The sequence below is a fragment of the Rattus norvegicus genome, chromosome 11 (assembly GCF_021556685.1).
Source record: "Rattus norvegicus strain SHRSP/BbbUtx chromosome 11, alternate assembly SHRSP_T2T, whole genome shotgun sequence".
Lineage (NCBI taxonomy): Eukaryota > Metazoa > Chordata > Mammalia > Rodentia > Muridae > Rattus > Rattus norvegicus.
Genome location: NC_141544.1, coordinates 64,260,440 through 64,276,709, shown reverse-complemented (window position 1 = coordinate 64,276,709; position 16,270 = coordinate 64,260,440). Strand labels below are relative to the sequence as shown.

Below are 16,270 nucleotides of genomic sequence, written 5' to 3'. Positions count from 1 at the left end.
GAGATATAGGAAAAATGCGAAGAAAAATTATCATTCTGGACATTAAAAAATGCTCATTTTATGTCTCTTTGAGGTGCATACGTATAGGTGGTAAAGATCTGAGTCAAATTAGGTGATGGTGAAATCTTTTGCAATTTTAAGTCATTATAGACACTAGTCTGGAAGAAAATGTCTGGTAACGACTGCTTAAATTAATTAATTAACAAATTAATAAATGGGGCATTTGAGGATAGCTGGCATTGCTTACTTTAAATGTTAATGCTTCCAATAAAACACATACTATGTTCTATGAGTAGTTGCAGTCAAGCATACAGTGTTTTTATGGAACGCAATATTCTGTAACAGATTAAGTATTCTATCATGAAAATGAATGCTCTAAATTTGTACCTACTGCTTATATTCGATTGTGACAAAACCCTAAATTTGGTAGGATTATGGTTCTACCTATACTGGCAGGGTAAATATCTTCTAAAGAAAGGTTTAGAGTCCAAATCTGTCTGTCTAATTCATAAAGATTAGCTGTGTCCTTTTAGTAAGTATGTTATTCTTTTCAGTGCAAAGATATACCCGAGGTTTAAGAGGCAGCCACACACTAGACAGAGAATATGCACTTTGGTCAAGTCTTCTAGACCTATTAAATGATGGGAAACAATAGCACCTTTCTGGCTTTATATTCAGCCCTCGGTCTTCAGGAACTAGATCTAAAGTGACTGATAGGCCTCTCTACCTGTGAATAACAACAATGCAGATAGGAAACCGAACACATCAGAGCTTAGGACCACAGTGATAGCACACTGGATGGACTAAGATGAATCTAGATGAAATAGGAGAATCTAAATGAAAGAGGAGGCTGACTGACCCAGGGGCAGGCAATCTCTGCCCTCCACTTCTTTCTAGATCTTCTAAAGCAGGAATATTATTTTATCTTCTTTAATATAAATATCCATAAAGAACTTATAAAAAACAAAACTACTTTTCTGAGCCATGGTTCTGTGTAGGTTCATTTCAATAGGCTTTAAGATAACCAAGCTTGGTTAAAAAGAGAAGAAAAGGAAAATAGAAAAGAAAAGAAAGTTATGTTCTTCTTAGCTTTCAAGGCAGGAACCTAGGAATTACTATGAAAGAAAAACAAAATCCATTTATTAGTTTAAAAAACATGGCCAGAGCTCAAGTGTGCTTTCTTTGATAATTAGACGTCACAATAAATAACCCATTTCTAGGGAACAAATGGCTAAATGCCGCCAAAAAGCTTAGAAATGAAATTAGCAGGCATGCTTTGTGGGAATACTTCATGTGTCTATCTTATAAATATTTCAAAACTAAACACTTTTGTCGAGTTAAATGTTTCCTAAATACATAAATGTTGCCTCCCTTCTTAAGTAGGTAATAATAGGACCAAGAACCCCTCAGAAAACAGATGGGGATATAAAATGGTAATTTTCTATCAAACAGTTAATCTCCTTCCTCAGTCTCCACCCTCCCCTCAGGAGAACAATGGGAACAAGAAAGTGCACTAACATAACAATTAACACATTGTGAGTTAGCAGCCACTGCAGAACAGTGGCCTTAAGCGGTGGCTCCCTAAAAAGGATCCTAGTACAGATGTAAGTTCTCAGCCTTAACCTCAGCCTGGGTGAATCACAAGTCCTGCAATAAGAATCTTTCCGTGCTTGAGCAACCTTATGGGAGACGCTGATGTATTTGAAAGTGTAAAAACCTTTGCTGTGGATTAGTAGGAAAAGAATTTCTCAAAGATAAAAATAATAATTATTATTAAGTATTAATAATAATATATTTCATAAAATAATGATAAAACCAAGGGGCTATATCACCACAGTGACTAGAAGGGACTCTAACTTTAGAATATGTGTGTTCACTGTAGATCTGGGCAGACAGCGTCTATCAGTTCATTTAGTTAACTCTACTTTAGCTTTATGTACACTGCCCATAACTGGAAGACAATACGGTCAGATGGTAAACTACTAGACTGAAGCTTAGTGTTCTCACCTAACACAAGGAAAAGGACCCGATGCGTTGTGAATCTCTAGGTCAGCAGACTTCTCTTTGTAAGGCAGGTATGGCACATATTGTTTAATAGCCCCAAGTGCCATGCTTTGTTTAATTTGCTCAGAAATTAAACAGGGCTGGGAAGAAGACTGCATCGGAATTCCAGGCAGAGCAGAAGTTGTATTTGTTCTCATTATCTAGTCTGGGTTATCATCCTCTATGTGTGACTTATGCTTCAATTCCTTCAAAAAGCTCCTATTAAATTTTCAAATTAACAATCTTAAGCTTCCTCAAATCCCACAATGCTTTGCATCAACCAAAAGCTTTGGGGAAGAACGCTGCTAAGCAATGGGGTGACTTCTGGGGACTATTACCTGAAAACTAAGTTTTTGTCACTATGTGGGGAAAACAGTACAACTGAGAGGCAAGGACCAACCTTTGCCACTTGATAGGGGAGTGCACTGAACACAGATTATTTCCTTTAAGAGATTTACTGATCTCACTTTGCAGAACCACAGGACAGAGACTCTTAAACCATCCGTTTGGCCCGCCAACCCTTGTCTGGGTCTTCAGAGGCTGCTAATGATCTGCTGATAGCATCTTTTAAGTACCACTTAATCATTCTGTTAGGTACACACACTGGCCCAGATATTACACACTGACACTTTATATAAAGTTGGATACTTTTGATAAATAATATGTAAATATCAGGTGTATCAAAGATAAGACACCACATCTTTCTAATTCATGCTATGGGGCAAAGACTTTAATCAGAATATACAAGAAATAAATTCTATTGTGTATAAAATGCTTCAGAAAAACTGGATGAGAATGGCTAAGATGTCAAATAAATTAGGTCAACACACCAGCATTCTTTTTTAATTCTTGAAGAATATTTAACAGCAATAAATGCATATCAATAACTCGAAAAGAATGAGAAAATGATACTAAACAAAACTATTTCCACCAGACAATGAAATGAGCAGTCTGCCTATCAGGATGGAAAATTATAAAATATTAATGTGCTCAGACTCGTCAAGCAAATTGTTCTTCATGAAATAACGCTTTGCACTCTGTTACTAGATTTGGAAAACAGTCCTCAGCAGCTAAAGCAACTACATGGCAGAGTTCTCTGACACCAGCAGGCCGGCTGCTACTGACTCTCAGAAGGGTCCCAAGATGAAGAAGCCTAATTTTTTTTTAATATAAAAGTCAAAAGTAATTTTTTTCTCATATTCAAAGTGAAACGCTAGGTTTTCCCTTGCCAAAAAGATATCATTTTACATTTCTTTTATGCAGCACTCCTTACTCAAATGAATCAAAGTGATTCGATGCATCAATATTAAACAGAACGGTCTTGCCTGTCATTTTCTTTCAATCCTATAAAGCATTACATTCTGATATTCAGTTTTCTTGGCATTAATGAAAGGGAAAAGTACAAGGTGCTAAAGCAATCAGGATCTTATTTTCACGGTGTGTGTCCATCTTACTATCTGTCATATAGTTCTATAGGGGAGAGCACACTGAGGCAAACCAAGTACAACAACAAAGAAATGCGGTTTGGTGTGTGCTAACTGGACAGCAAGCCGATGAAACTGGAGATCCTGCAAAACTTGACCTGACAGAGCCAAGGACTACACTCTGAGGAAACACTGACCACTCTACATAGTGACGATTTAACAAGTCATGGTCACCACTGTATTGGCTTTGAGAACAGTTAACTGGGATCCTATGGTATTCATGTTGATAGCACGTTTTATTTTCCTAAAATTAAAGTAAATTAAGAAGCTAAAAGGAGATAAATGAATCACTGGTAAGTGCCTGCTGTAAAGTCGTCTAATGAATGTTATAAAATAATCATTCTATAAACCTGGAGCTGAGTTGACTGTGACTACACCAGTGGCAGCAAAGGCCATGAAAGCTCTGTCTATCAGGCTAGTAATGGAAAGAACGTGCCTGAAGTTCAACACATATCATTAGGATTCCTTTTCAGCACTTCCAAACATGGCCATGATATCTGAACCTAATAGGCATGAAGAAATGAAGGCTTTTTTTACCTCTGCAAACTGAAACAAGGCTGATGCTTGACACTGTTTTGAAGGAGCATCGGGGTGGGATGTCCTGGAGGATATCTGAGAGGAAAGGAGACACATTAACGTTTGAGGACAGCTTTACTGCACAGCACTACTGGAGTCTGCCACATATTTTATGTGGATTCAGAAGTGAGTTGCCACTCTCAATCGCTCCTGGAAAGATCAGCACAAAGTGATAAGGAAGACAATGGCTGTGAAGAACCCAGGAGAGTCTGTCTCATTTGCCACACTCCTTATAAGAATACCAGGCTTGGGTCAAATGGCATCAAATCGAATTACTGAGATGAATTTCTTTCAATAACTTTTTCAAAACCATAATACTAACGCTGGGAATAGTGCACATCCATTATCCTAGCACTAGGCAGAGGCAGGAGGAGCTCTACGCTTCAAGTCAGCCTGGTTTGTAGAGCACGTTTCAGGACAGCCAGGGCTACACAAAGAAATCTTGTCTTGACCTCCCTCCCACCTGCCCTCCCACCCCTGAAGAGTGAGAAAACATAGTATTAACATTTTGACGCTATAAGTAGACAGAGTGACACTGTTGCCGACACTCTCCAAGCTGCTTCTTGCATAGACGCAGCCGTCATTAAACAGTGGACGCACACGGAAATGGGATCTGGGTATCCAGGATTTAATCCTGTCTCTACTTAGCAGCAACATGATCTCACTTAAACTTTCCAAGACTTATTTTTCCCCCACTGTACATTAATGATATTAGTGAATTATTAATGATTTTATACAATTATGATGAGAAACAAACAAGCATAAAATGTATTGTCTGCCATAGACTGGACCACAACTGTTCAAATACAAATGGATTGCCTTCTTTGTGTGTGGACATTTGTATAGGGGACAAGGAAAAGGGTTAATTGACTCTCAATCACTCTCCTCCTCCACATTATTTTTTAAGCAATCTTCAATGGACCCTCCAACCCACTATTTCATGGAGACAGGGTGGCCAGCAAACCCCATGGAGTTGCCTGTCTGTGCATCCCATAGTTGTCAAGTACTCATGCTTATTCCTGAGGCTAGCATTTCACCCACTTAACTCCACATCTTCCTCCCCTCCATTTCTTTCCCCTGTAACACATGCTGCCTCCTATCAGGGCATATTACATGTTCGTGTCTAAAAGCACATGTAAGATTCGTCAACTCCACACAATATTTCATTTTCATTGAGTAACCATACTACCCTCAAACTGCTCTGAGGGCAGAATACGGCATTTGTAGGAATCTTTAAGAGCAAAGTCAGTTGTTAAGTTTAGTTTGAGAGAGGACAAAGTGAAGTTATGGAGCAGGAAGAAAGGTGAGCCGTGAACAGAAGCCTTGGGCATTGTTATCTCAGCCCACTTGCAGTTCCCTGAAGAGAATATAGAGGAATGTGACGGATCACCACAGACTACGCACTAAGAAATGAATGCACCTTGATCCCAACTCAGCCATAAAAGTGACTTTTAGAAAATTTAAAAATTATGGTCACATGACAGCATAGTATCAAAGGTGATGTACAGAGGAGACAAGATTAATACAAAGGCTGCCTGAACTGTTGATACTATTTACTACTGAAGCCATTAGAAAGGATTTCAAACCTACCATATCTTTTGAATTAGATAAGCTATTTTAAAATAAATATCAACTGAAGAAAAAAATTTAAAAAAGGATAAAATTTAACTAAGTGATTTGAAGATATTTTAGGCTCTGTAAGTCCTAGGTAACACTATGGGCAAGTTTGATAAACTACACAGAGAAAGCTTCAAGGATTTTCCTTGAGTCTTAGGAACTATAAAATTAATAGAATTTACTTCCAAAACCACTTTTAACTTACATTAGCAGTTCATTAACTTTAAGAAAAAAAAATTCATATAAAAGGAAAACCAAATCTAAATATTTTTCTTCAGGAATTAAATCAAATAGTGAATCAAACAGAACCACTATTAAAATTCCTCTCATTTTTTGAAAAGCATTTAATGAGTGCTAGGCAAAAGGTTACTCTTATAAATGTTGACATAAAGTATGACTTCAATTAGTGACAAAACAGTGTCTCCTAAACAATATTGTCACAGATGTCTTTGAAAATCTTATAGATGGTACAGAGTCCCCAACATGCATATACTGGCATGTACAGATTTTCAAATAAAACTTTATAGAGTTCATTCCATCACTAGGAATTTGCATCTCTGCTTGAAGCTGGGCCCAACCTCAATCAACATGTCTTTGTTGAGAAAGGACCACAGTATGACTTCTCCACTACAGTAAGTCCTTGAGGACGTCAGTGTTGAAAACAACTCAAACTCATGCAGTCCTCAGTTAAGGACAGAAAAAGACAGGTCTGTATCATGAACAAATACATACACCCTGCTGATACAAGCAAAGCTGCTAGGAATAGGGTAAAGATTCTCAAAAGGACTGGCAGGAGGTGCCAATGCAGACAGACAGCCGTGAGAAACATGGTTGTCCTGCACCACACTGTGGCAGGACAGGAAAACAAAGGAAAAGTTAAATATCAAGGAATGCTCATGAGGCTCAAGACTGGGGGTGCGGACGAGAGTTCATACTGAGTCCTAGGACTGACTGACATGTTTACAGACGCTTTTCAGTTGCTGCCTCGACACTGACACCAAGCTAACAGTTCTGGCGTGTGATGGAAGACTGGCAAAATTCATGCTATGATAGCAAGTTAGAAATCAGGCACGAAAATGAGGAGGAGGAAGAAGAGGAGGAAGAGGAGGAGGGAGAGGAGGAGGAGGAAGAAGAGGAGGAAGAAAGCAAGCAATGGAGTATACATGACAGCTGAGTTTATCCTATTTTTTGAATCTATCAATCAAAATTTGTGTTTTGATAATTCTAGTTTAATTATAGTAGTTGGTATGAGTTGTTACTTTTCAACTAAATCTCTAGACTACCACAGGGCAGTGTGTGTCTGTAATCCCTGCTGTTGGCAAATTGGAGCAAGATCAAGAGTTTGACACCAGCCCAGCTATATAGGAATGCTGTCTCAAAACTAATCAAACAAAAAGCCCCTGGAGACCCATATCGCTTACAATCTTTCACTATATGTTCCCATTTATAATTAATTAAGCTAGAGTTCTTCGCTGTTTTCTTTTGCTGTCATTAGCCCAAATTTAAGCTCGCTTTATAAAGGACTCCCTGATTAATTAGGTATAAAATGCAAACTTTACCTCGGCAAACTGAAACAATGGTGACTTCTGACGCAACTCAGGTGACTCTGAAATATCAGGCCTGCAAGTCCCAGAGGATGCCTGAAAGAAAGACAGACAGACTTGCATCATGACAACAGCAGACAAATGCCACCTAACTCATCCCTATCCTCATGCTCTCACAGCAAAATGTCATCACTGAGTGTGGCCTAAATGAGAAATGTCCATGAGAGACTCGTGTGTTTGAAACACATTGCATTGACAGTGCAATTTGGGAAGGTTATGGAAACTTCTGGAGGTAAAGCCTTCCTTGAGGAAGCCTGTCACCACCAAACTTCCTGCTTCCTCTCTGTTTCCTGTGTGTAGATAAAGATGTTATTGGCTAGCTTCCTGCTCCTACTGGCACAGCATGCCTTCCTTGCCACTATGGAATCCAGCCCCCTGGAACTGCCAGCCAAAATAAACTTTTTCTGTGAGTTGCGTACAAAGGTCTATGCAAGGGACCACTGAGTGCTAAATAATTACAGCAAAGCAGACAGCTCGGTACTTTGTGAATGTGTACAAAGATTAGCATTTTACTGCAGGCTTTCTGTCACAAATCCAGAGAGCACCTACTTCCCTGTTCTGTGTTGCCTCAACATTTCCTGTTACACGACTACACAAAAATATCAATGAGCTCTGACAGGATAATTCTGGGAAAACAAAAGTAAAGCCAAATTCTTCTTTTCCAGGTTTTTCACGTATGTACTATAGCATAGGCCCTAATCTTAAGGTTAGTAGTGTCTACCTAAAGAAACACTTCTCTTGTGAGATGTTATGCTGGTAAACATTTAATATTCTGCTATTGTCATCTGATATTTTCATTTTTAACAATGTTTACTAATAAACAACTTCATCGTATCTTTCCAGGATTCTTCCCGGAATATGCATTTCCTCTTTTGTGTTAGAAATAAAAATTTCTCTGCTTGGGTGACATACTCATCTCTGGAGTGAATGTTAGTGAAGATCAGGGTCCGTTTTGACATTATTCTTTAAACTGCCTAGGCACACTGTGGAGACCAAAATTTATTTGTTAAATTACACTGCTCACAGTAGTAGCTCATGCCTGTGGGACTCAGGAAGTAGAAACAGGGGGATCCGAGGTGTACCCCTTGGATACATGAGACAACTCCCCCATCCATTTCAAAAAAAGAATACTGAATAAACTAATAAAAATTGAGAGGTGCTCTTGTAAGTCCCAAATCAGTGTTTCTCCTACATTCCTAAATAATGAAGTTACGTTTTCTAGGGAGAATTGTTATTTTTTCACTTTAAAGAAAAAGGCAGCAGAAGTTACAAATGTATATTTTGATGATGTTCCCACTAAATGTCACCTGATGGAAGAAGGATGCTTTTCTAGCAGTGTTACAGGTTACAGAAAAGGAACTAATATTTGAAAACTGTAAGTCACTTTGGATATGTTAAAGAGATGTGATCACACTTTCCAATGACAAGTACCATAGAAAAGCTCCAGAATCCTTCATTAATTTGCCATCTAGGGTAAGCTTGCCTCTCCTATCACCACATGACTGTTAAGCACATGGTGCTAAACGGACCACTAAGACACCAAGTGCACAAAGAAGAAAGCCAAGAACCCTCAGTTTAGTACCTACCAAGTTTGAAAATTTCATACTTAGATGAAATGACTAAACCAAATTTAAGAATAATAAATCCTATGTGTTTGCCTGCTGGATATTTGGGGAAATGAAGTTAGATTTTAAAATTAAGCTAGAAACTAAGTAAATATGATAAAGTATCTTAATAAAATTTTAATAACGATAGGTATACATGATATCTGCAATGAAATACATCATCAAGGCAAATGCTGACACAGACCTGGAATACTACTAGCCACTTTTGGGAGGCTGAGGCAGGAGGATATGAAATTCAAGATCTGTCTGGCCTATAGAAGGAGTTCAAGACGGCCTGGGAAATTAACGAGATCCTCCTTTATCGGGGGGGAAAGTTAAAAAAGCAAGATAAAAAAAAATAAAAAATAAACGAGGCCTTGGGATGTAGCTCATTTAAGAGCAGAAACGGGGTCTGGGAAGTCTGTGACGTCACAGAGTGGGAACTGCTGTGACAACATACGCAATGCAATTTTATGGGACACAACACACATGCAGCCAACTGCCCAGTGCATGTTAGTGCCGTTATGAACACATCCCTCTATTCTGACCTCAGACTCCATGACGGGAGAGGTAATGACTCTTGGAGGAGGCAGCAGACACAGTAGCTATACAATGCATACCTGTTGTCTGACTCCATTTGCTTGTGTGTGACTTGGCAGTAAAGTACAACAAAGGCTGCCCCGTGGCTAATAGAGCAGAAATAGAACCACTACACCTGCATTTTACTCTAGTGGGCCACGTTGTTCTCAAAACCTAGGTACTTGTGAAGCAGTGTAGTCATAGAGTACAATGGAAACGGTAAAATTGAGAGCCTGGGGAATGGTAAGCTACTGCTTATTTGGTGACTTGGTTACCTGAACCTAGTCCAAAGCAGAAAAGAAGCACCTGATAGAAGTCAGCAGTAGAGATAAACAAGGAGGCGAAGAGCTATAAGAGTAAGCAATGCCAGCAGCATGAGCGGACAGGGGAGAGCTTTCCCCAGATCTGAGCTGTAATTTTCAAAAAGCAAGGAAGGGAAATAATACAGTTTTAAGGAAAACTAAATAGCTGGTGGAAATGTTTATCTAGAACAAATTAAGGTAAAGTAAATTGCCCATTAAAATTTCATCAGAATGTATATATTCAAAGAAGCAATTTACATGTGTAACTATGATTCCATGTCACCAAGGCAAGTATGAATACCTTACTAACAAAGTAAAATTGGATATGATACATGTTAGGTATCTTTATCTGAAGATTACGGAATATAAAAAATGTTTCTATGATATGGCAAATGTACATATGTATGAACAGAAAAATCTATAGTTATGAAAAAGAAGGTAGATTTCCTACAAAAGGCTTCTATTAGAGTCCCACAAGTTATGATTATTATGTAATATAGAATGTTTATTATTTATGTAAATTATTTAGTTAATTGGCAAATGATTTTTATGGATCAACATTTATTCCTCAGCATCTATTCTTATGAATTAATGAAAAGAAATAAACAGTGGTTAAACAAGAAAAGAAAAAGAAAAGTCTCTGAAATAATACACAAAGCCACTAGGGGTTGCTATAGGCCCAGAAAAGAAAACAGCTACAGGGATCCTGGCTTAACCACACATTCCAATCTTGATATGCTCAATCACCAGCCACTCTGATTTAACAACGATTCTCCATAACAAAGCAAGGGAGATGATGAGCACAATAAGAATTATGACAAAGTAAGTGGCACGAGAAATCCCAGGTCCAGCCTCTGGGTACAAAGCATGGTTGAGCCAGTTATTATGACCACAAGTGGCTTAGGAAGCTAAGTATTATTATCAAGGGCTGCTCCCACTTTGCGCAGCGCTTGGCACTGTGATGACAATAGAGTAGACGAGCAAGCAAACACTGTAAGTCAACCACGCACTCCTACTCCTGCTAGTTCACATAACTATGTCTCACTCACTTGTCCAATAAGCAGTGAGCCAGCATGGAGACCGACAGCAGTAAGAAGTTTAAATACCACTTGCACCCAGTGTAAACCAGGGGAAAATGATGGCTAAGGGACTCTGCCAGACCGTTGGTCTGTTTGCAGCTCAACTGAAGGGAAGAGCTACGTTGCAGAAATGCACAGTGGAGGCCTATCAGAAGGTTTCTTGGGAGCACAGAGAAACCCTTTATTGCATGAGTACCTGAGATACAGTTGGAAAGCAAGGCAGACTTCCCCTCAGCAGAGTAGTGAGAGTGGTAAGTCGCAGCTGATGAAAATGTACAAAGGCATATTTCTGCTGTGTTTCTGAGAAACGGTGACGTTCCTGGTGTGGGTAAATGATGCCAAGCAAGTGTCATGGGAGATGACTCCGGCTGACAAAAACTGCGATTCAGTTAAGTCTGGCAATGAGGCTGGAGGACAGAGAGAGCTAGCCAGGGGCTTTAGTTAGAGGAGCAGCATGATGACAGATACGCAGTTAGATAATTATGTCAGAGGCACGCAGGACAACCTTGGCTGGCAGTGACTGGAGGCAGGAGACCAATTAGCAGGCAGGGGAAATAAAGCTGCAGAGATATGGGGCCCCACTTAAGTCAGAGACAGCACCTGCCAGTCCTCAGTAATTGTCTGGAAGGATATCAGGACATCAGGAGAAGGGGCAGACTACACCTTCATGGTAAATAAGCTGAGAGGGAAGATGTGAGAGGAGGACAAAGGCTTGATGGGGGCACGGAGTATCTTTCATGGGAAGAAACAGTTTAGTGTAAGAGGAGTGTGTCTGAATGTTCTACCTGACACTGGTATGTACTGTTGTAGTACTGGGCTACTGTGGGAAGCAGAGTTAACGGTGGCCGCATCATAGAACCTGATCATCATCTGGCAGAAGTGGGTGAGAGTTGGGGGAGATCCGCGTTTTACTGAGGGCATCCAGGCCTCCAGCAACCCTGTCTCCACTCCGAGGACAAAGTTTTCTTATTATTACAGTCTGTGCTGCACAGCTCATACAAGAGCACAGGAAGCCCATGTTGTTTCTACAGACAGAAGACTGTAGGAAAAGTTGAGACAAAGGACTGCATCTTTCTCAATGTACTGGATGGATGGGAAGGCACTTTCTTCTTGCCATCTTTAAGCATCTATGATTACCAGCACAGATCATAGAAAGGGACCTGACTACCTTGTTTTTTGAGTCTCGCTACTGTTGGAAGAAGCTGGGTCCCTTGACATGACAGGCAGTACTGTCTACAAAGTGGTATAAAGCGGGAAACTTGTCAAAAGAAAGAGGGAAAATAAAAACAACAAAACCTCTGGGCACCTGCCTCCTTTTCACTGTAGAATTTAAATATAGCACATGTCTTTACAAAGTGTATTTAGAAGCAATAAACCCGTGAAAAGAGAATAAAAATGACGACAGGTAAGGTCCAGGAGAAGAAGCAGAGATAATGAAATTTAATGTGTTTAAGTCTCCAGGAATAGCTATTCATTTCAGACTAGTCTAAAACAGACGCATATCAAATTAACTCAGCTGTACTGATGGGTAAGAACAGAAGTTTTTCTATTCCATTGATATCAGAAATAAAAGTGAAAACTTTCAATTTTGTTTAAATCAATATTTTAGTAAGTTAGAATTTATTTAAAAATGTAGTTATAATCGTGTAAAATATATCAGTGAAATCAACTGGCCTGTGGCTCAGGCTTTGTATCTCTTCATTTGATAGAATCAGGAGGGTGTAAGTCCCAGCATCATGAGTTCCTCACTCTATAGCCTTGGAGACTGCAATAAGGATTCCTGGGAGGGCAGAATGAGCTAACCAGTGTGAAGGCCTATCTACCCCATGTCCAGCAATCACAAAATGACCCCTTCTGTGGCTGCTGCACAGCTGATGCTAGGTGGGTGGAACTGAATCTCCAGGGTGCTATACAGGGCTAGTCCTGCTGGAGTTAAATCTCAGCCTAGCCACCGTGCAGCTAGACGACAATGGGTATATACTGAACCGTTCTGCCCCTGATCTTTCACCTGATGGTTACTGTTTATTCAGAAGGCAGACAAAACTAACTCCTGAGACTGCTAAGGGTGTATTATCTGCACCTAAGGCACGGGTGAGCAGCATTTGGAAAGGACACAGTATTGAATAAAGTTAGCTGAATGGTTACCTACTCTACAGTACTTAGTTACAATCATGTCAGTCCTGATCCTAAGTTTCTTAAAGTCCATTTAACAACTTAGAAAATGAAAAGAAAAAAACCTTTATCGTAAGATTTCAAAATAACATGAAACTAAATACACTTAAGTGTTATAACACATTTAATGGTAGCAGCACGTGTTTTGATTAGGAAGAGAAATATTGTGTAGCTTAAAAAATCATCAACATTCTGAGGGAGGTGAAAGATTATTGTTTCAAGAAATTAAGTATTATCATTTTCCAATTTCAATTGCATATTCACTTCTTATTTTACAAACATGCAGGTTATCGGTTGAAAAATGAAAAATTAAAAATATTTTTCTTGAGGCTAATGGTTCATGTAGAGAATTACCTTTCTTTAAAGACTTGAGCCTTAAGAGGTACCAGCTACATAAAGAGCAGACATCTGTGTGGTCTATCCCCTCACATGCCTTACACTGAAATCATTCCATGAATACGCTATCTGACTGAACATACAAAACAAGATGGCACACAGTTCACAACTGTCCATTTTTTCCAGTTTGGTCTCACTAAACAGGCCTTTGAACAGGGGGTGCTTTAACTGCTAGCTCCTAGGACTTCTACTAATTTATCTTACATAAATTAAATTAATTTAAAATACCCTAATCTCCTAATGATGCGAAGAAATTAAATTCAAATTGTAAATTCTTCCAAGGTTTCAATGAACCAGGAACTCTGTGTGTGTGTGTGTGTGTGTGTGTGTGTGTGTGTGTGTGTGTGTGTGTGTACACATGTGTGCGCATGTGTGCATGTGTATGTGTGCATCTGCGTGTATGTGTGCATATGCGTTGTGTTCATGATGGATGGATGTATTATCCATGCAGGTACTGGCAAATCACTATGCAGCCTGCAGAAGTAACAAATATAATTTAAGATTTTGAAATTGAATATTAAATGTGATGATCCTGCATACTTAGAAGAATTTTCACGAAGTAAAAAATACCTTACAGGTTTTATTTAATTAATCTTTGCAGTAGTCTTGGGAGTTGCAGAAATCAGGTATTATTATTAGCTCCCCTTTGTGGAATGGAAGGCAAGGCACATGTGGCTAGATTAGAACTGTACGTTCTATCTATTTGCTCCACCAAAAGAAGCAAGCATTCAAAAGCGAGAGGCCCGGCGTCTAAGGTGCCTCCTATACAGACTACTCATCCTGGCTTTGGTTACTCAACTGAAGACGTGCCTTCTGTCATCAGTGATGATTTCCTAGCATCTTCTATGTTTCATTTTGCTTCCTTCTGTTCTAGCCAAGATGACTCTGTTGTTGCAACAGCAAATGTTGTCCTTGCCAAGAGTAATCCAACTACTTTATGCATTTTGTATTGAACCATTGTCCTTTCCACGTAACCTCTGCTTTTATTTTTAAATTCTAATTTATCTCTACATTATCTATCTATCTATCTAGCATAGATCAAGAAAAAAGTTATCTTGAAGATTACTTTTAGAAATTCTAAAACACATATTTGACTTTCCTTGTATTTTTATCTTCTAATAATTTACAGGTACTGTAAGAATAACTGCCCCTTTCACCCAGAATCTGAGGAAAAGAATATTACTTTTGTTTCTTCTGCCTTTTTATTTACTGTTCCTTTAAAGCTAAATAACAACAGAGAACACACTTAAATCTCTGAATGTTTCATTTTGGCTGGTTCACTTCTACAGCTCAAGAGGATTCTGTGTTACTGCTCAAGCAACTTCCTTTGATTTCTGGCTTACATGAGTTGCTACAATGTCCTATCGTGTCCCTCCATTTCTTCCACTGTGCAGCAGAGAGAAGCTTGCTGTGTGTCTAGGAAGGACTTACTCCGTTCCGTCTTTGTCTTACTCTGTATATCAATTTTTCTCTCCAAATCAATTACTTCTATAAAATGAAACTGTTCTTAAGAATGTATCTCAATATCGACATATGAGTACGAAGGCTATTATTTATATAGACTAAAAAACATCAAAATTATAAAACAAAATTCAACCCTGACTTCAGCTTACTGTAGTCAAGAGCAAAAGGTCTTGCCTGGCTCAGAAACAGCATATACACAAATTCCCAGTTAACAGTGCCCCGTATCTATTGGGCTAAACTGAGACCTGGAAGACAGGAAAGAGAAGTAGAAACATTGGTGCAATTTGCTCACTGACATCGCAAGAAACTAAACTGTCTAACTGTGAGGGCACACCACATAAACCAGGATACTAAGAGGCCTTGGAACCTCTACAGCAGAGCTCTATTATTTCAGATGTACTAAAGAAAATACCTGTATAGTTTAAGAAAATGTATTTCCTATATTAAATTCCACACTTGAGAAAAGCATTTTCCTTTGGATTTTATAAATGTAATGAAATCTCAGGTCAGTAAATAAACAAGCCTCCTTCCTTTTAAGACTATTTTAAAATAAAGACTCCATATCACATCGCTTTAAATGTCTTTGTGATTATATGTTTTGATGGTATAATTTCTTAAGATATTACTTTGATTAGTCAAACAAAATAGTATAAACAGATTTCACAGTAATTATTCTGATACAATAAATACGGAATTTTGGAATTGTTCTTTTATCTGAATACATATTCATCCTATTTACTTACTGAATAAATATTTACTGTGTTTATCTTATGATGATAATAAGATCATTATGACAATCTGCCTATACAGAAGTTCTGTTTAGCAAATCTGTCTAGTTGCAATAAAAAAAAATGAAGGTAGAACTCTATGGGCTCTATGAAGTGTCCTGGTCTCTAAAGTACGCTCTCCAGTGGTATTTGGACATAACACTATTTTATTTACGATTTTGCTATTTTCCTGTTTGAGTGAATCAAGGTTATTTTCAGTAATGACCAAAATATCTCTGAGATCAGGTGAGAGAACAAAAACACAAACCGTTGAATTCCTAAAGACATGACTACTGCTACAGGAACCTGCTCCTGTCCTGTTTGCTTCATAGTCTGGAGGCTCTCAAAATGCTCCCACTTCACTAGAGTTACAAGGTCCATCACTGCGGTGCTCATACCGTGTGTCTCAAAGTGCTATGTCCTTATAGGAAGCAAGAGAACTTACTAAAAAGAGCTCAAATAGTAAAGCTCTAAGCAAAGTAGAAAATGTCTCCCTTTTCTATGAGCATGGAAAAGATCTAGATGTGCTTATGTGTGCTAGAGTAAGGTGGGAACAAACCCTCATCATCGTGTCTGTGAGAAG

The 16,270-nt window shown here is 38.7% G+C and overlaps 1 protein-coding gene across 39 annotated transcripts in view; it reads right to left on the bottom strand.

The window, feature by feature from the left end:
• Positions 1-16,270, bottom strand: part of Bbx (BBX high mobility group box domain containing) — a 247,692-nt gene that overhangs the window by 58,309 nt on the left and 173,113 nt on the right. For all 39 annotated transcript variants that reach the window (XM_087576273.1, XM_087576286.1, XM_087576274.1 and 36 more), the window contains 2 exon segments: positions 7,280-7,360; positions 4,065-4,139 (listed from right to left, as the gene is read on the bottom strand). In XM_087576273.1, the coding sequence (XP_087432399.1) occupies positions 4,065-4,139; positions 7,280-7,360 (156 nt within the window).